Source organism: Mycteria americana, chromosome 2, assembly GCF_035582795.1.
Source record: "Mycteria americana isolate JAX WOST 10 ecotype Jacksonville Zoo and Gardens chromosome 2, USCA_MyAme_1.0, whole genome shotgun sequence".
In the NCBI taxonomy this organism is placed as follows: Eukaryota; Metazoa; Chordata; class Aves; order Ciconiiformes; family Ciconiidae; genus Mycteria; species Mycteria americana.
The window spans coordinates 60272614-60293150 of NC_134366.1; the positions used below are offsets into that span (position 1 = coordinate 60272614).

Below are 20537 nucleotides of genomic sequence, written 5' to 3' on the forward strand. Positions count from 1 at the left end.
AATTACAAAGTGGTGATGAAAGATGACAATAGTCTTAGCTCATTGGGCAGAAAAGACTGCTAAGTTACCACTTTTAGAATTAGTTAGTGCAATTATTTTCTTACTGAAAGCAGGGGTCAGCTTCTACATACTGACAATAAAGGCTTTTCACCCCAGCAATTCAGGAATAGTGTTGTTGTTGTGATTTCTTGTTTTAATTAGCAGGCAATATTTGAATATATTTTAAGTACCAAGTGCAACATCAATGTTAAATGACTATTTTGAAGGAGAGCCTAGGTCTTCACAAAAAGTCTGAAAAATATGAACCACCCTGAAATGTATTTATTTTTCAAAAGAGCACTAAAAATTAATTTTAAATGTGTTAATAAACTCAATTCAAATACTGTAAAAGCACATTAATGTAATAAAAATGTAAAGTTAAATAGTTTTTCATATTAAGATCTATATTAGTGGATGATTCACTAAGAACATGCAGGTAGTGAATAATTTACTTATAAAAGGAGAATACAAGGATGTGTATATGTATCTATATAAACATACAACCTCCCTCAAACTGTACATTCCGAAAACAAGCAAAAAAAAAAAGCCTCAACTGCTTCTCTTTATCACATGCTGTGTACCTTAACACAATGTTATTCAACATTTTTTCCTTTCGAGAAATTCATACGTTTGGGGGGGGTCTCATTTACATTTATCCTATCAATTTTATCACATCACACAACACTTGCATCCAATGTACAACTACATTCAGAAGCCATCTGGTGCAAGTTAGAAAAAGCAACTTTGAAATGAAGCATTTTAAGATTTGAAATTGGAAAAACATGAAGGTTATATTGACAGCTATTATGTATGCAATGAAGTATGACAAACTCGTGTAATTCTTTGCTGATAAGAGTATTGCTATTACTGCAGTTTTAAAAGAGCTGTTCAGCAACTGTAGTAAAACTAGAGTCCCAAACTGATGAATCCACTGATTTTAACACTTTCCATTCACTATTTCAACTATCACACCTTCACAAATCAGAATCCCAGCTAATCTTGATGAAACTAATTTCAGCCTCTTCTGGTTGTTTTTACTACTTAAATGCATACCTACATCAGGACAACTAATATAAACTTGCTACTTCACTGCAGGTCCATTGGTAATGGTTTTTATTCTGCTGCTTGACTAGGTCAATACTGCAGCCCCTTCTTGCTACAGCTGGCATTACCAACTTTTTAATAAAAGCTACCTGTGCTTTTTGCCACTAGAACTGTACATTGAGATAACTGGAAAGTGAGGTAAGTTTACACTAGCCTAGAAAATATACAGCCTTATTGTTACTTAGGCTAATATATAAACAAAATAGCTGATTAGTATATCACGATATACTCATAAGTTCACTGGTTTTAATCCATAGATTTTAAACTCTACTCATATTTAAAGGGGTAGAAATTAAGGAACTGCAGCACTCTCCTTTTAGTCACTAAACACTGGAGGTTTTTTTTTAATCACTCCCTCCTCATCAGGAAGAAATGATTCCCGGTCAGCTATAAAGAAGTGGAACAAGATATGTGTCATATACACTTCAAGAAAAGTATACACATCTATATTACAGCCAGTGAAAATATACCTCATTCTTTTATACAAGCTGATGAAACAAAGATGCTTCTAATATACTGAAAGCTTACATGAACAGCAGTCAAGAAAAAATAATCCAATAGGTGGCAGATGTGTATTTCTTTGCTTATGACATCTAAAAATGTCCTAAAACTACCTAGAAGTTTTAGATGATCTAAAACATGTAGTTTATTTTTGGATTTCATGGTTTTGAGTATCAGATATTTAGATTCCATGCAACTTCAAAAGACCAACAGTGAGGGAACCAAGGGTCAGGGTGCACACAAAAAATTTGTATTAGAAGCTAGTGATGGCCTGTTAGCTCCTCTATGGCACATTCCTATTCATTATAGCTATGTAAAACCAGGTAGTTTTGTGAAACATATCAAAAGTTAGGCTAAGCTCTCTTACATCTCCCATGACAAAGATATACACGCTACACAGAGAGCAGTGACAGGGTATCATCAGACTCCAGTCTCTTAAGATAATTCATTTGAATTCCATACAAAGTGAAACTGAACCATGAGAGGTGAAATCTGAGAAACTGAGAAAGAAAGTATTGTTGTAACTTTATAGCAAGACCACTATAAACTTTTATCTGACACAAATATTAAAGTTTCTATTCAACATCTTTAATAGTCAAAGACTCAGTATCACCAACTCGTAACCAAGAAGTGAAACATGACATATTACATCAGAGGTTATTTAGCAGGTCCTCCTTTTAACAATGAAAAGCCACACTTAATCAAAAAGCAGCCAAAAAACCTCTAAAAACAGCTTCTAAATTGCTTTAGGAAGAATCTTCCCTTTAATTTCAATTCTAATCTCAGTTACATTAAAGCCTGCAGGTTATACAAAAAACAGCTCAAGGCATGAATGAACTGTAACAGGAAAAAAAACTGATGGGAAACTCTAGTCTCATTTACCTACCTGTCCGTGCTGCAATGAGATGCGTTGCTTTGTCAGGATCATCAGCACTCAGTACTAGATTCTTCACAATTTTAGCTCCAAGAGCTGTGGCATGATAGTGTTCCCGTGTTTTCTCAATGGGGAAGTTTGTTGGGTAGAGTCCGCTAAATATTATGGTTACATCTGCCAACACTTTACTTTTCAGTTCTGGTACTATTTTTCTGATGTCTGGAATTTCCTCAATCTCTTTTTTCAGGTATTTATCATACTTTGTGTAATAATCAGTGTGAACCCGCACAAGGATCTCTTCGAGGTATATTAAATGGTCATCATCATCTGTATCATCCTCCTCCTCTTCCTCCTCCATACTCTGGTCTAAGGACTCACCCATTGTAATTCCAGACTGTTCACTATTCTGAGACTCTGTTTCAGCTTCTTTCTTGTCTGCACACCCATTTCCTAAATCACAAAGGCTTTCCTGTTCACTTTCTTCTTGTGCTTCAAGATCAGTTTTGTCATGAATATTTTCGCTAGGCAGAGATTGCGTGTCCCCAGAATGGTTCACCAGACCATCCTTTTTCTCATTCGCATCAGTGCAACTCCCTTTCTGCAAATTTTCATCCTGCAGAGGTTGTTTGGATTTCTTCCAGCTTCTCTTTTCCTCGTTCTCACTATCCGATACAGAAGTGGATGACTTTCTGGTATCCAATCCACCGTCGCTTTCACTGTCACTAGACAGTTCAAAGTCCAAGTCATTTGTTGTCTTGTCTTGGGATTGCTGCTTCTCCATCACTGTTCTATCAACTTGTCCTGAAAAAATCTGTGATTCTTTTGTATCTGTCAAATCATTAGTGACCCCACTGTCCATTTTGTGATCAGTGCTATCATTTAAGGAGTCCTGGGCATTAACTTTATCACGAGAGTTCATATCCCAGTCAGATGTTTCACTGCTTACAGAAGTACTTCCATTTGCAGTGCAAGTGTCCTTTGTAGCTTTCTTGAGACCATTGCTTTGTTCTTCTACACATGTAGCATTCTTTATTTCTTCAGCATCTTTTGCCAACGTCACTGCTGAATCCAGTGCCTCTGTTTTTGTGGAGTGGTTTACTAAGACACAGGAAAGAAAGAAAGAAAACATATATATTTTCTCCGTTTTTTTTCTTTTTAAAGCTTAATCAAAGTTTAATTTTCTTTTTCCCTAAACACACAGTTTACATATGCAGTTAGACTTCACTATGTTTAGAAGTGACAACAAGGCTTTTCAAAGTTAAGATACTTTAGGTGTCAATGATTACTAGCAAGAACTGGCAAACCTAACAAACTTCACTTTTGTAAAGAAGCAGTGTAAGCAGCTTTTTTTTTTTTAAAATCACACAGGTCATAAGTAATTATTTGTTAACTGTGCAATCATTAAAGGATTTATCTTGTAGCACAAGTTTTACGATTACATCTTATCACAATGAAACTACTAAAGAGAAGAAAAAAAAAAAAAAAAGGACAGAATTCACTTCAGAAGATCCCAATCCAGAACTACAACTACAAGAACTTCCCTTATATGAAAGCCATGGAAGTTTATATTTCCTATTTTCCATAACCAAAATAACTGTATTTTAATAGTTGAAAAGACATGTTTTTGCAATACAAAGATGCTGTTCGAGGTTCGAGACTGCTGGAATGCAAGTAAAAGGTGATAGACTCAAAGGCAGAAAAATAGTTTTAGGATGTGTCTTCAGATGTCTGCAGAAGGAGAGAGAGACAACTAAAGGAACTGTAGACATCCAGAAATTTGCACACAGACATTCATCAGGAACACTGGATGAAGTCACCCTACTTTGTCTCTCTTTTGTGTGCATGTCCCTGCCCCGCAAGTAACAATACCAGTCAAGCATAGAGGTCCCATGCCATAGTGGCCTGATTCAGTTTGAGTACATTATTATTGTTTCCATATTGGACATCTCTAGTTCAACAAGGGAAAAAGAGTGATTTCACATATATTAAATTTAAAAAAAAACCTTGGCTAAACTGGAAAAAACCTGCCGTTTTCTTAGGCATGTTCTTTCAAATACATTTTGTCCCCAAATTAATACTAACATAGTGACATATACCTTCTAAATCCACTATCTGTATTACGCTGCTGAGCCTGCTGAACTTAAGGTTCTCGTGTCAAATGCTAGAACACCACATTCAGTAGACATGAAAAATCCCACACTAGTTTTATTGGCATGATTTAGGTGGGGAGGTAGATAGAGATCAAAAAATTCATTTTTAACAATATGCTGAGACCAGAGTTTATTAACTATTGCTCCCAAAGTGAGGCACAGAAGGGGACCAAAAAGGAGAAAGAAGAGGAAGTTGGTTCCCTGACCACCTACAGAGAAGAAAAAAATGCCTTGTTTTACATGGAGTGGGGGGAAGAGAGAAACTGTCCTCCTCTACATGTTTTGAACAATTTGGTGTATTGCCACATCAGCTTTCCAGCCATAGCAGCTAAAATGCTATTACCAGTACTCCACTTTTGATGTGGTCATCCACTAAAAGGAAAGCTATCAACAAGAACAGTCCAGTTTTACTAAGCTACTTGCATTTGTGCTGCAGGAGTACTCTGTCAACTACAATAGCCCAGGATTGCTCATCTGAGCGCAACTGCAATACTAGTAAGACCACCACAATGACTTAATCAATCACATTTGAGAAGTGGAAAAAGTTGTAAAAGCAGTTTAAAAACGATACAGTTACCTTTCTTCTTCATTTGAATTTCTCTTGATCCAGGAGGTGCATTAATATCTCCTATCCCCTGAAAGTATACATATTTCTTCACAGTTATCAAATTGGGTGCAAACTTCCAAACATCCTCTCTATCATCAATGATGCAAACCATGGAATCCCCACATGGGAAGAGATCTCTAAGAGACAAAACAGTTGATAAGATGAATCCAGTTTTAGAAATCAATACTATTAATGGAAGTGGTTTCTGTTGATGTTCTCATTTATTACGAGCATGTCTGCAGGACATGCTTATATATGAACTTAAAAAAACCAACCCAGCAATATTAAAATTACAGAATTCAAAATACAATATTTGAACTAATTGAAGTTAATAGAAAAGGAAACAGCTATTTTAAAATCTCTATCCCAAAGGCTAGAAGCAGGAACCAACAAGCCTTTGCAAGAACAAAACATTACAACATTTTGGTCTAGTTTTCACCATTTATGTCGATGAACAGCCCAAAGCCAACTATCACACAGACAATACACTATGTATACATAACTAGGAAAAAGACACAAGAGTCATTTTTAAAGAGCAGACTCATTCAATCTAAGACAAAGGAAGCAAAAAGTACTAATATCACCTAGGCGGAGGAGGTGCAGTACTTAAGATATACACATGCATATGAAAACAGAGCAAGAGAAGAAAAAGGCTTCTCATTTGCTATGGTCAGATTGGGGGGGCAATAATTTTTAACCTAGCTTTATGAAATACTGAACATATCTGTCTTAGAAAAAATCTTGGCTTTATACTCTGAAAATGATCAGAACCTGAATTTAGACTAGAATATGAATTCAATGCTCTAGATGACCTAATTTCAAGAAACACTGCAGAACAGAAGCTGCTAGATGCATAGCACATTTGAAAGCCAGAATGCTAGATATTCAAATATGAATTAACCTCAAACTGAGAATTTTTATTTAATTAAAAAAAAAAAAAACCAACAAAAAACCCACAACATACAAGTCATACAATATCACAAGCCATGAAGTGGAAATATGTTTATTACAAGAATAAAAAGTGTAAGTGAAAACATGATGCCATTGCTGCACATTCTTACTGTTGTAGTACCACAGAACACATTAAGTAGATGAAATGCTGCAATACCTAACATCTCGGTTTTACTGAGACAGGGTTGATATTTACGAGGCAGATAAGGATGGACTATAAACATGTTAAGTACAGAGGGAGAAATTTTTATTATATTTAGCATATTCTGTCTCTTTGTTGTCCTGTTTTGTTTAATGCATAAGACCTATATACATACCTAAGATTCCCAGTTTTAGAAAATGGATCAATACATTCATCCCTTGACAATATCCGATGGGAAAAAAGCTTCTTTTCAGGGTCCAAAAATCCTTTTGAAAGAAGAAATTAAAAAGTTAATGTTCAAGATGTTTGTTCCTTGTTTATGTTCTATATAATTCAGCTATTTTCATCTGTGCAACAGCAGTTTAACTAACAGACAATTTTAAGGTAAGAGATATTATATAGGGGAAAGGGTAAGCACAGTGGATCAAGTATTTGTAACTAATGCGTGGGACTAATTTTAAAAATCCCATCTCATTTTCTTTCAACATAGCAACAAAATTGAAATTAAAATAACTAAATTTGTGACAGCCAAATAAATTGGGCTGAAAGAGATACAGCGGGTGATAGATACACATGATTTTTGCAACTTACATTTATCTCTCTACTGGTGGTTCTTTAAAGCTAAATGCGCTCCTTAGCTCATTATGCCTAGGGACTGCAGAGAAGTCTCACAAGAGTCGGCAATGTGCTGCAATACTTAAGCACAATGGGCAAGTTAAGGGACAGTTTCAGCCGGAGCTCTTGCATTTGTAGGTTTTAAGTTGTACCTCTAACAAATACTTTAATACATGTACATACAATGAATAGATCCTCAAATTCCTAGAAATATTTAGGCCCAGTTGCAGTAGCTTTTCTGACTGCACTCTTAAAAAAAAAGACAATCCAAAAACAAAACAGGAGAAGCTGTGCTAGCTGATCTTGAAGCAAGATAAAATGCCATTATTTAGGAAAATGGTGACTTGAGTGTACAAACACACATGCACATGCTGCTGAACCTAGCCTCCAATAATGAAGATCATCTTCATGAGCAGATCCCAGCCACATGATTGCTTAGAAAGAAACTGGCATTTTACATGCCAATCTGAATTTTTAATTTTACTGAATTTGTGTTGAAGTTAGCATCAACTTCTCGTTATTTTTTATGAACAATACAAGGCAGTCAATACTTATCTGGGAACAAAGTTTTATTTTATTTTAAATGGTGACCATCTTATAGCCAGAACCAGAGTTCAAAATGACTACAGATTCTAGAGGACCAACTTTAATTTTCTTTCAAGGAGCTTTGAAATTTGCACAGAACACATGTTCAACTCCTTTTAGAAGTCCAGGTCCCAGGAGTACGTTAAGTTAGGTCTTCAAAAACAGAGGGTATAAATTAAAAAAAAAAAAAAACCACACAAAAAAACCCCAAAAAACCAGTCATCACTTCTGAAAAGTCGATCCTGTATGTATTTAATATTAATGTGTAATTGGAATAACTTAAAACCCATAAAAGCAAGAAAATTCCGAGTTAAGGACAAAGGTTCAACCTTAACTCACCCGACTATGCTTAAGAATTGCTGCAAACTCGTAGAATCATCCCCTGTAGTGAGACCCTTGCAGTACCTAGGCATAATGAATTGAGAGAATTAGCTACAAAGATTTATTGCCATACACACAGATATTTTGACAAACTGCATAAGCTGTCATACAAGTTTCTGTTCTCCCCAGCCAAGTTCTCTTCTACTAATTATCTGAATACATAGGGACTCTCTACACTAAATTGGACAGGAGTACACTGATTAAATGGCATAACCACAATGAGGCACCTGGTTGCAGTGTTGTCTAGCTAAAACTGTAAGAAAAGGGAAGTTGAACTCAGAAAGCCCAAACACAAAAACCCTAGCTGCCAGGGATTAGAGATGAGATAGTGTTACGGAGCTTTTCAATAATGCTTTAGTAAAGACTTATTAATTTTAATACTTTTTTCCCCTTGATAATTCACTAAAAAATACACTGAGGATACAGCTCACCAGAGATGCACCTGCAAAGATAAAAGCCCATCTTAAGCGAGTCGGGTCTTTCAAAGCTAAGCTACTTGGATAGCAATACCGAAAACAGCACTGGTCTTTTAAAGAAGTTCTTTACAGGTCTTAAGCTGTTTGGTTTCTTTTGGATGTTGCCTAGCCAATTGAATCAATATAACAGACATAATCCTGATGTTTTCACATTTCAGGGAAATGACAGATAACACATCAGTCGTCATACATAATTTGTTTTCTTCAATAGCATGTTAATATCTTCTTTAAATCTTTGAAAAGACTATATTGGCTTTTCACTAACCTATTTAGCAATTCTGCTCTATGCAAGAGCAAACAAGACACCTAGTGGCTAGGCCACATACTGTTAGTTAAAACATTAACTTTTAATTGGTTTATGATTGCAAATAGAACATAAATCTGAAGAAATAAAAACTTTACAATAAAAATAAGTAAATGCAGATATGCCCTCTAAGATAAAACGAAGTAAAGGCTAACATTTAACTTCTTCATTAAAAAAAAAAAATCATTATTGTATTGCTTTCAGTAACAAAGAACTGGGAAATCCTCATCATTAAAAACTCTACTACCTTCAAAATAAAAATCTTTTCACAAGCTACATATTGGAAGATTTAGAATTTTAAGATAGTACACTGTTTGGATATTAACCTTTAATAATGAAGCTGCAGGTTTCAAATGGCCTTCCAAGTACCTTCCAAAGCATTGGTGGCTTTTTCTTTAAGAAAAGTCAATACAGACCACCAAAAAAGCATCTGTTTAGATGATGTCACTTTTCTGGGGGGGGGCATTTTGTTGCAAGTTTCTATGACTTTGGAGCAATGAAAAGGTCTATATATAAACTCATTGAGTATACAGAAACAGCAAAACTGTTCGAGATGTACTCTTAACTTTATTTCATTTATTTATTTATTCCTACCCATTTCCCACCACCATATCCTGAAAAATGATTATGGTCACAGTTTGCTGCCTTAGTGTTGATAATGAAGTTTTTTCTTAACAGAAATTTTTTTTATTGAAGAAGTATCAGTTTGCACAAATCATTCCAGCAGAAGGATAAATGTTGATGAATTTCTCATTTTGTAAGCATGTTTAAAAAAATTAAAGCCTTTTGTAAGAGTCAAAATGACTGAAGACAAAGACGTGCTGTTTCAAATGAAAACTGAGCTTCCATTTATTCTCATAAATTAGACAATGTGTTAAGTATGCCTCTACATTGTTTCTTGAACAAACTGAAGACATTATCATTATCCTTTGACTGCCGTATTATGAGGGACTATTCTGTAGACTTACCTAGCACAGACTATTCCCCCCAGTTGTTTGTTTTCCAGTATCTCAGACTGAGTCTTTGCACAGTGTTATCAAGCTCTGTTACCTGATCTTATATAAAGTCTCTCAGAAAAGGAAACTCGTAAATAAGACTTGTAAAGTTAAGTCAAAAAAACATCACAAGATGCAATGTTCAAAAGTAACTAACTCATATTGGGGGAGTCTCAAATCTGAGAGACAGATTGAGTTAAATAGCAATTCCTAGTAGAAATGATATAACAGTAGGATCCAACATGAATTTGAAGAAGTCCTTTTAAAAATAAATCCAAAATTGAATTTCTGAAGAATCAGGTCACCTCCAGTTCTACTTCAGGTCCTACTTTAGAACTTGGAAAGAGCTGTTGACCCAATCTTTCAATTGCATTGGAGACCTTCAGACACTGGTGATTACATATATGCACAAATTCTGTCAATTATTTATTGAAATACATACTGTAATATACTTGCTGTAACAAATCATACCTATGAATGCCCTCAGCTTAGTCCTACTTTCTAAATTCCACTATAAATCTTAAGAGTGATTTCACATTGCATTATCTTTGCCTAGTGGTCTCTGAACTCAAAATTCACAGTGGCACTGACTTTTACAACCAGCATTTAAGCTGACTTCTGTATTAAATACACCGAACTTCTCTTATGCAGAGTAGGAAAAAAAGTAATAATTGGTCAAAATAATTATGTAGAAGAGAAGTACTATAGGAAGCTCTAGCTTATAAAATCCAAAACTCATCTTCATAAACATACTACAAGATACTACTTTGTAAATGTGTCAAACTAAGAAAGGGTTTAGGATAAATGACTTCAGCAGACATAAATGGTGTTTACAAATATCAGCTAATTCCACTTAACAGCTGATAGGAGTCAGCTGGGATGAGAGAAAAGGACTGACAAAATGTTGTATGTTTGCAAAATGAGGAAAAAGCCTTCCAGGGCATGGAAGCAGCAACTCAGAGTTCAGATTTCACAAAGAAGTATAGGATGTATATGGAGGACCTAAGAAAACATCCTTTTTCTTATGAAAAAGATTCCCGGCATTTTATTACAAGTCCTTCCTTTATGTAACATAGGGACAACAGTAAAATATCAAACTGACAGCTCTCTGTGAGAAGTCATTTAACCAATACTGCCATCAAGTGTTCTCTGTATGTATTAGCTACATATTTCTCTGTTACTGCATCTTGGTTACACAGGTGAGTATGTGGACCAAAAGCTCTATCAACTGTTTCTCCATACAATATATTTCAGCTGAAGCTATCATGATCACAGTACAAGTAATCCACTTGTAGTTTGAATGCTTTTGAAGAGGTTAGACAGCTTCAGGCAAAAATCCAAAAGTCTGGGGATGTCAGGAAGCAGCAATACCCTAATTTTCTCATTTGGTGGCTGTTTCCTGTATGGAACAGATGGAGCAGCTCAAATATGATGCTCACAAAGAGGCTTGTCACATTATAAATACCAGTCTGTGCCAGCATGGGGACTGCAGGGTAATCCAAATTTTAGCTCCGAGATTAAAATGAGCAAACACAGGACAAAAATCACACATTGAGAGAAGATCAGTCATTGGGGAAGCACGCACACATCATGCGTTAACTACCTCTGCAACTCATTCTTCTCCCTGGCTCTGAAGCATATTTGCTATACGTCTTCTGACCTTATTTGGTATAGATCTTCTGACCTTAGGCCACATGCAGATTTTAGCACACAGATCCAAGTGAGGAAGATTGCCCACCCACTTTCTTACTACCAGGTATTTAGACATAGTGTGTAAGAATACCGTTCCCCTTTTGCTACACAAGAAATAACCACACTCTAAGAAGGACAGCAGGATACGAAAGTGTTAATGCATTAGCAGTACACAATGTATAATCCAACAGTGAGACTGACAAAGCTTTTGGAAGATTATTCAAACAACTCAGCCAATAAATATTGAGTAATGTAGAAACATTCACTTGGACAGGCAGGACAGGACATGGCTCTCCTGAACTTTATTTCAAGAAGAATTAGTTGGAGACCACAAATAGGTATCGCTTTCTGATTACAGAAGTCTCTTATAGTTGTCATTATAAGTATCTTCTGTGGCTTATTTAACAGGCATAAAGAATTCTCTAATTACACAATTCTTTTCTAAACTGTTCTAGAGCTAACTAGGATAGTTAGCGCTTTAACTATTTTGGAGTCTTCCTTTCTTGCCAAGAAGCAGGATCATTGGGATAGCGTTGCTCAAGGTACTCGTGGCAACATGACACAAAAAAAGCAGATGTGAAAGACAACTTAAAAAAACAACTAGGAGACATGGAACAGCAGCAAGGACAGTTTGACATGCAGAGTCATAACCTCAAACATTGTTAACTATACTGTCTTAGTCTGACAGACTTAAAGTCTGAGGTGAAAGTGCTATTCTGTCAAGGAAGACTCAAGATGGGGTGAAAGCCAATTTTACACATGGTCACATTCCTAACATGAATTTGACCCACTTGCTTGCATAACAGGGTAGGTTTCTTTTATGTTTGTTGGAAAAAAGAAAACATTTCAGCTAGTGACCCACACCGTAGACTACTACTGCTATAATTTAAATGCAAGTTTTCAGTTACTAGGAGAAAATATTTCTAAGTTCCTGAGAAGCATATATGAAAATACTGCTAGATCTGTGCTTTTCCTCGAATAAGCACATCTCAGCTCCAGGACACAGACAGAACTGCTGTAAATTGATTTATAGCAGCCAAACTTCCTTTGGTGAAAGGAAACAGCAGGGGGGGTTCCCCAGAGGAGGAGATAATTTCATGTTGTTGATTTTTATGGAATTATTGCTTTAGATTTCTAAAGACAAGTGATGTTGCAGATCATTTTTACAGCCCATCAGCATCATTTCTTACTTAATTCAATAGGAAGGCACTAGCTGTCGTGCCACAATCTGATTCTCTAACCATCAGGGAAGCAAAAAAAGCACATCCGATGTTGAAAAAAAAAGGATTATTTCTAAAATTACAGGCCATGTAGGCACTGACTTGTAAACGAGCCAAGAATTCTGCTTACAGGACTATTTAGGAAGTGTTTTTGCACAAAACAAAGAACAAATACTTGAAAACAACCACAGAAAGAAAACTAGTTATATTTACATAATCAGCCTTCGTACTCACATTGTTAAATGTAACGTACTACTCACCTGCAATTGTATGTGCATACAGTCTGCTGCCAAAAGTAAAAACATGTAATTCATACAGCTTGGCAATTTTTTCCAGGAATTCCTTACAATGAGGACGCAAACGAGTATGCAACATAGGCTCACCCCGACCTAACTGGAAATGAAATATTCCCTAGAAGAAAAAGCATGTTTCATATTATCAAAATACCAAACAAAAATGCCAGCATTCCAAAAGCACCCTCTTCCATCACTTCCACTACTTTTATTCGGTCTGGCTAGGCCAAAGCAAGTTTTGGCCGCAAAGATTATGTGGATGAATAAAATCCAAAGCACATTTGTTGCTCTGTGCCAGGCAGTCCAACACTAAGTTTTTCAAACGCAGGAAGCTGCACTGTTGAAAAGTTTACGACCAAGGTAACTTTCATTCAAATCTTTACTTACAGCAAACCAATCTGAAAAAAGCAACTTGGGAAATTTCTCAGAGAGTTCAGGATCTCACTCCAATCAGTACTACTCAGTGAACTTCACTCAGATTAGTTTCAGCACATATTGAGCTCAGAGAAAGACTTTGTTGAAGTAAATAAATAATTTTATGTCTATGGAAACATACCATCAAATAGCAAACCAGGAAGGAAGTTTGCAGATAAAGATCCCAGTTAAAAATCTCAAAATCTTTTAAAAAATGTTTTTCTTCAAACCATGCATTTATACAGATGAAGACATAGCCTTTCAAATACATTAGGTTTCTTAATCTTTAAGCTGAAGATTCTGTTCCCTTTCCTCTCAATTGCAAAGTACATTTACAGCTTGTTTTTTGCTAACAGGCATGAATGCACACTGAACCTACTGGACATGAGAGAATGGCAAGAGGAACTAAGCAACTGCAGTTTGCATGACACTGGAGTTTTAATTTGCATTCTCCTGTACAAGACACTATAGACACATTCCAACATGCTTCTTGTTTTAAAGTTTCCAAATTGGAAATATTCCAAGCCAATAGTCCCTATCAGTTCGATGACAAGTGTTTCATTAAGACATTAAAGAGCAACACCCAAACTCCCCCAGAAAACCAAAACTGAAGCAAAAAAAAAAAATCACCAGACATATTCATGGAATGACAGATGTAGTAACATACAGGACTCCCAATAGTAATTCACTATATCCACCTCAGACTTGGAGGGAAAAAAGTCACATTACTGAGTACTGAACTTGTGAATTGTAGAAGAAAGAAAGCAGAGATTAAAAATAGCTACCTGAAACTTCTTGCTTAAAGTGACTGGAATGGAAAAGTGCAGGAAAGCATAAATGGAAGAAAGAAAACCATCAATTTAAATGTAGAGAAAAAAGGAACATATTTCAGAAGACTTGTTTCTCATTTTCTGTTATTCTTCAACTACAATTTTACCTAGCCACAGAATGTTTTCTTAAAGAACCATCATTTAAATATTGTTAGAAATACTCTTGTTGTTACTTTGGCTTGAAAGTTAACATCAAATACTTACCTTATTAGACATTTGTTGGCAGTGCTGTTCTGTAGTATGGATCAATGTCTGGTCCAAATCTACCATGAGCACCAGCTTTCGATTTCGATGTAGTCGCTGTTGATCTTCTCTTCCCAGCTGCTCAGCTTGCTGTAACAAAATATTCACAACTAAGCTTAGCTTAGAAGAAATAAATTCGGTTTATTGCCTTTTGTGTATCGTAAACTTGAGAAGTTCTGCTACAAACTAACTGCAGAAGAAATGATGCTTCAACATAACTGTAGTGATGGCAGCTTTGTCAGCATTTTTTCTAAAGGGGAAAAAAAAATATTCCCAAAGTCTACTCTCAGATCTTTGTGGCACTAGTAACTCTTAAAATTGATAAACTCAACACAACAACTTCCAAATTTAATAAATAAGTAACCACCAAATTAATTTAAGGCCAAGAGTCTTGGGAGGAAATAACAGTAGCTTTGGGGTACACAAAGGACAAGAGCATCAGTAGATCTGAAAACTATGGCTGCTACGTTCAGCAATTTTGTATCAATTAGGAAAAATACGGCTGACAACACCAGGCTGAGTATAAAACTGAAGCTGCTAATGACAGAAGTGATTATAACTGTCAACCTGAGCTTAAAGAACGTATGCCTTCAGACATAAATAGTTAGATTATGTAGTTCTACGTGGGCACTGTATCAAAGACCTTATACTTCAATAAATCTGAGTTGAAGTTCACTCCTCTTGTGCGCATTTACAAACTTTCAAAGTACATTAAGCTCTCTGTTCACTTCAACGACTTCTGATAGCAAGGTGCAGTGTTACCCACAAGACAGCTAAACTTAAAAGCAAAGTTAAGTGGACCATTATGAAGAAGCAGGAGTCAAGTGCAAATTGCCCTTTGAAACACTCCTCTACAACGAGGACACTTCTAGCTGCTTATGTCTTCACATTTCTTCTCATTGGTGTTCTTTGAAGAGTTACCAAAAAAAAAAAAGCGAGCAGCAAGATAAAAAGGTAAAAAAAGATCAAGTTGGTAAGGAAGATAAATAGAATGTTTATCTTCAAAATAAACATGCTTTTTTCTCTAAAGAAACTGAGGGATGAACAAGCATATTTTGATAACTCAGCTGAACAGAATATTTGAAAAATAATGAAATAAAGTTAACATACAGGTAAGTTGCAAATGAACTAGCTTTACTGTATCTAGTGGGACCAATTTCAAGGTGAAGGGTGAAGCTAGGTTTCCACAAACAGCTCATTCTTAGAAAAAAAAACCCAAAACATTCAAGTAGTAAGTTTTCAGGCTGCTGTAACATAATTGCCATCTTTTCAGCGCACAGCTCAAAAAAACCCACTATAAAACCTGATAACAATCAATCTGCATTAAAGTAAACACACAAAAACTCTGGGCTACTGATATTTAACACCAAATTCCTGTTCAAAGGGAAGTGAAACTTTCTGTATGAAGTGTATACAACATTGAACAAATTCCTATAATTAAGCTTCTCAGTTGTAGAGCTACAGTGAAAGATATGAATAAAGAAAGCATGATGGTACTTACCTCAGAGCTAACTTTCAGTTCTGGGACACTGTGAACCATAGACACAGTTGCTGTGGATAATGGCACATTCTGCTTTCCATTCTTGCTTCGTATCCTAATCACCCAGGAAAAAGAAGCATCAAAAGAGACAGTAATAGTTTAGTGAAAAGTTGAACGCAGTAAAATCTGTAGTATCAAGCTAGTCACCACCAAAAAGCTATGATTAAAAAGAGCTATTTTGAGTAACACACTCTTTCAAATTCTTGTTAATGCAAGTTACTGAACAAAATGGATAGAGATATCAAAGCAGCTCACCATAAAAACCTTGCAAAAAGTCACTGTAATTAGTTATGCTTCCACATAATTATTTCATGAAAAATGACACCAAGATGAAATAGACATCTATGTATTGATTGGCATTAGAAAACAGTTATAAACTAAGTATAATTACCAAACCATTCAAATTTAAAACTATTCCTTTCCTTTTTTTTTTTTTTTGCAATCACTCAACGTGCAATTACTTTTCTCCAAGCCAGACTATGAAATAAATTTAAGCAAAGGATAGGCAAAGTTACTCTTACACGTAGCATGCTTTTCCCTTTGGCACAAACAGGATGAGGTACTACATGTGTGTGCCTGTATTTATTTTATTTATGTATATATTATACACACATGCAGTCTTACTCGTATACGTATCCATGATATACAGATGCACGAATATACAGATAAATATTAATATATACAAAATACATATCATCCTCATAGATATATATCTATCTATGAGAGAGTGACTGTGTTGTATGTACACACACAAGTATGAAATTCCTTGAAAACTGACCAAGTAACCCCACATAGCATCAGTATCACTAGCTTCCAGCTTACGCAGATCAATTTGTTGGGAATTCTGATATCTAATTTTAAAGACATTATTTATAGTTCACCAATATTAAAAATACTATTGTACAAATTTTGTCCTATGGGACACATGCACATCTTTTAATTCTCCCAAATACCTGTCCTACCAAGGACAAAATTTGGTATCAGATCTACAGCGAGAGTTAAACTTCACCCAGTTTTCACTTCATGACAAGCAAGCTCACGAGGAAAAAAATGTTACTGAGCTGTGTTGAGGTAGACACAATCACAGACAGATATGCTTTTACTGTACCATAGTGTCTGGAAGCACTAATACCCAGAAATGAAAGACATATTTCACTTGGGTCAAAGTTTACATGCACATTTTAGCATCTTACATCCTCTGCTTCAGAGTTCAGAACACCTCATTTATAACACGGAACAGTATTTTAAATGAGCCTTTAAAAAAGATGAACTGTTTTCATACCATTTGTTGAATGAGCATAAGAATTGTTTAACAGAAAGGATGCACCACTGACCAACACCAGTGACCTGGCTGTACTCACTTTTCTACAAGAAAAGCACTGATACTTTTGAATTGCCTTCTGATGTAGGCTCAGCAGACCTAACACATACTTCCAGATGTATAAGCCATTTTGTATAAAATGCAGACATCATCTGAAGTAGAGGAGTATTAATTGAGAAAAACCAAATTCACTGCATAACCTGAATTTATCTAGATTTTTAATGAAATAATAGCAGTATAGAAATATTTAGATGTGACTGTATTCAAACCTCAAATCAAGTATTCATTCAGGGCAGGCAAAGCTATATTCACTATTATCCTAACTTTTGTTAGGTTTGTTGTTTTGCCAAATAATACTTGTTTCCAAAATATTAATAGTTACCTTTTAATGAAAAGTTATATCCAACCATTAAGTGGGCTACATATTGCATAACATTTTCAATATTCAGTCCACTTGCACTGGTTTATGGGATAATGCTCACAAAATAATTCTTAATAATGAGTATGAATTAAAATGAAACCAAAGTATTTCCTTCCAAATGAAATGAGTATGCAACGCTCATTTCCAAAATCCAGGCTACTATACAGTCCATTTTGGAAAACAGCTGTTGAATTAGTAATTCGATATGCATAAGAAACATTCTCTTTACCAACTGTATTAGCAATGAGACAGAGCAAAAGAAAAACACAGTCATCTTTTGAATTTACTGTCTTTTTGGCCTAAGTAGTTTCATGGCAGAATATTTCACAAAAAAATTGAAAACAGTTCTGAAGCCTTAAATTGAAAGCACTGGAGACAAGCTAGCTCCCATTCAGTCAGTACAAATGAAGCAAGGTCACATGAATGAGACTGATATTACCTCACAGCTATTTATACCTGCACAGATAAAACTCTCAGGTTTATTAAGTCACTGTTGACACACCTTACAACTCTCAACCTCAGTTATGAGTAGATAAAAAGCAAAGTAGTATACACTGTGATGAGAATTTATGTCTGTATGCATGCTCTTTACATTTTCTGCTTAAGGTAGTAAGTTACCCTACATTTATCTCCACAGAAAGAGAGTGTGCACAGTTATTACATCATAAATTTGTAACATGAACTGCAACTCAAGTACCCATGGCATCTTATTCACCCATATTCCTCATTATGAATCCTTGTAATGGCTAAAAGGAAATATAGTTCTAAACAATGTATCTGTGACTACAGTAACATATAAGGAGAAAGAGGGCACATACTTGAAAGTTTCAAGGTGACAAACCATGTGTCTTGTGTAAATAGCAAAAGTAAATTAAGACACATTGCAACAGTGGCATAGATCCTGCCTATTTCCTCTTCATGTATTGGTTTTATCCACGAGGAACACCGATTCCTGCCTACAAGCAGAAATTTTTCAGTAAAGAAATATACTTTATTAAATTATTACACTATTAATGTGATTAAGAATTAATATATTCAGACCACTCGACTTTAAGCAACAATTTAATGAGCCAATCTCAATAGATACATATATTTTTTTAAAAGCAAATGTGAAAGAGTGCTTTATGCTGAAATTTAACTTTCAGAGGAAACTCTCAATTTTACTTATAGGAGCACTCTAAGTAGACCTACTTATGTTAGGCAGTATGAATACTGTTCTACCTCCCTACTAGTATATACAACTTCACAGTTACCCTTATAGGTATGATTCATAACTACCAAGACTCAAAATGGAGAAGCAAAGTAGTAAATGAGAGAAGGAAGAGATTGGATCCCTAATCAAAAGCAAGGAGAAGCTGGAAAAAAGAGCTGAGAATACTTACTGAGTCAAGTCCTGGCCACATTCTGCACACAAGCCTTTCATAACAACAGGATGGCTGCATCCTTCCAGTCTCACCAAGACACCCCTGAAAAAGATGTAGTCATTCCGTTTATTGCAGGTTGATTCTGGACACTTAGATTAATGACTGCAGATTGAAAGAGTTCAAAGAATAATTTCTGGTTATGATTTGAGCGCCAGTCCCCTTAGATATATGCTTTTGCCCCAACATGGGGAAAAATACAGCAAGTAAATATTCAAATTTTTCAATTTCACCCTTTACAAGTTACAAAAACATATATTAATGTCAGTTTCTAACCTTAGTTTAGCACTGAAGTTCAGTGTATTAACAAAACAAGGATTGTTTGTCCAGAAACAGTTTACATTCAACTAGATACAACTCCCCATTAATATGCTACTGAGCTACACAGTAATGAAAATCAAATATGGAAACTTTAGAATCATAGAATAATTTAGGTTAGAAAAGACCCTTAATATTATCAAGTCTAACCGTTAACCTAGCACTGCCAAGTCCACCACTAAACCATGTCCCTAAGTGCCACATCTAGAAGTCTTTTAGGGAGACTCAGTCCCTGAGTCTCCAGGGATGGTGACTCAACCACTTCCCTGGGCAGCCTGTTCCAATGCTTGACAACCCTTTCAGTGAAGACATTTTTCCTAATATCCAAGCTAAACCTCCCCTGGCACAACCTGAGGCCATTTCCTCTTGTCTTATTGCTTGTTACTTGGGAGAAGAGACCAACACCCATCTCTCTACAACCTCCTTTCAGGTAGTTGTAGAAAGCGATAAGGTCTCCCCTCAGCCTCCACTTCTCCAGGCTAAACAACCCCAGTTCCCTCATATGTTCCTCATAAGACTTCTGCTCCAGACCCTTTACCAGCTTCAATGCCCTTCTCTGGACACGCTCCAGTACCTCAATGTCTCTTGTAGTGAGGGGCCCAAAACTGAACACAGTATTCGAGGTGCAGCCTCATCAGTGCCAAGTACAGGAGGATGAGTTCTATACTGATTTCATCTTAGTTTATTATTTTCTTACGTCACGGCAGAAACATATATTGCTCCAGTCTTCTCACAAAAATATTTTAATTTTTGATCCTCAAGCCTTGGATTGCCACATTTTAAAATAAACACATGCAAAAGGATAGTTTATTCTTTCTTCTAAAGAATGGCTAAAACAAACTAGAAAATAGAGCTTTAAATGCAGAAAAGTGTGACATTTACTACTGCAAACTGCTTAGAAGAAAAAGTCTGCTTTTAGTTGAATGATGGAACTGAAGTGCTCCTCTGTTCAAATTCAGTTCTCACAGTTTAAGGTCTTGAAAATATTGTCATTTATTTTCTCTTGATTTACTTGAACCATCATTACAAGAGACTTCTCCCATTTTCTTCAATAGACTTGAAGGAGTTGATCTTTCAGACTAAGTTTTTTATTTTAAAAA

General features: G+C 35.6%; 1 protein-coding gene across 7 annotated transcripts in view; it reads right to left on the reverse strand.

Annotated features, from left to right (window-relative positions):
• Positions 1-20537, reverse strand: part of CTDP1 (CTD phosphatase subunit 1) — a 125567-nt gene that overhangs the window by 90327 nt on the left and 14703 nt on the right. For all 7 annotated transcript variants that reach the window (XR_012774293.1, XM_075493643.1, XM_075493640.1 and 4 more), the window contains exons 2-8: positions 19081-19164; positions 15918-16011; positions 14378-14506; positions 12897-13047; positions 6544-6634; positions 5246-5412; positions 2531-3616 (exon numbers count right to left, since the gene is read on the reverse strand). Coding sequence is in view for 6 of the 7 variants with exons in the window: in XM_075493643.1 (XP_075349758.1) it covers positions 2531-3616; positions 5246-5412; positions 6544-6634; positions 12897-13047; positions 14378-14506; positions 15918-16011; positions 19081-19164 (1802 nt within the window). In the remaining variant the exon portion in view is untranslated. The remainder of the gene's footprint in view (positions 1-2530; positions 3617-5245; positions 5413-6543; positions 6635-12896; positions 13048-14377; positions 14507-15917; positions 16012-19080; positions 19165-20537) is intronic.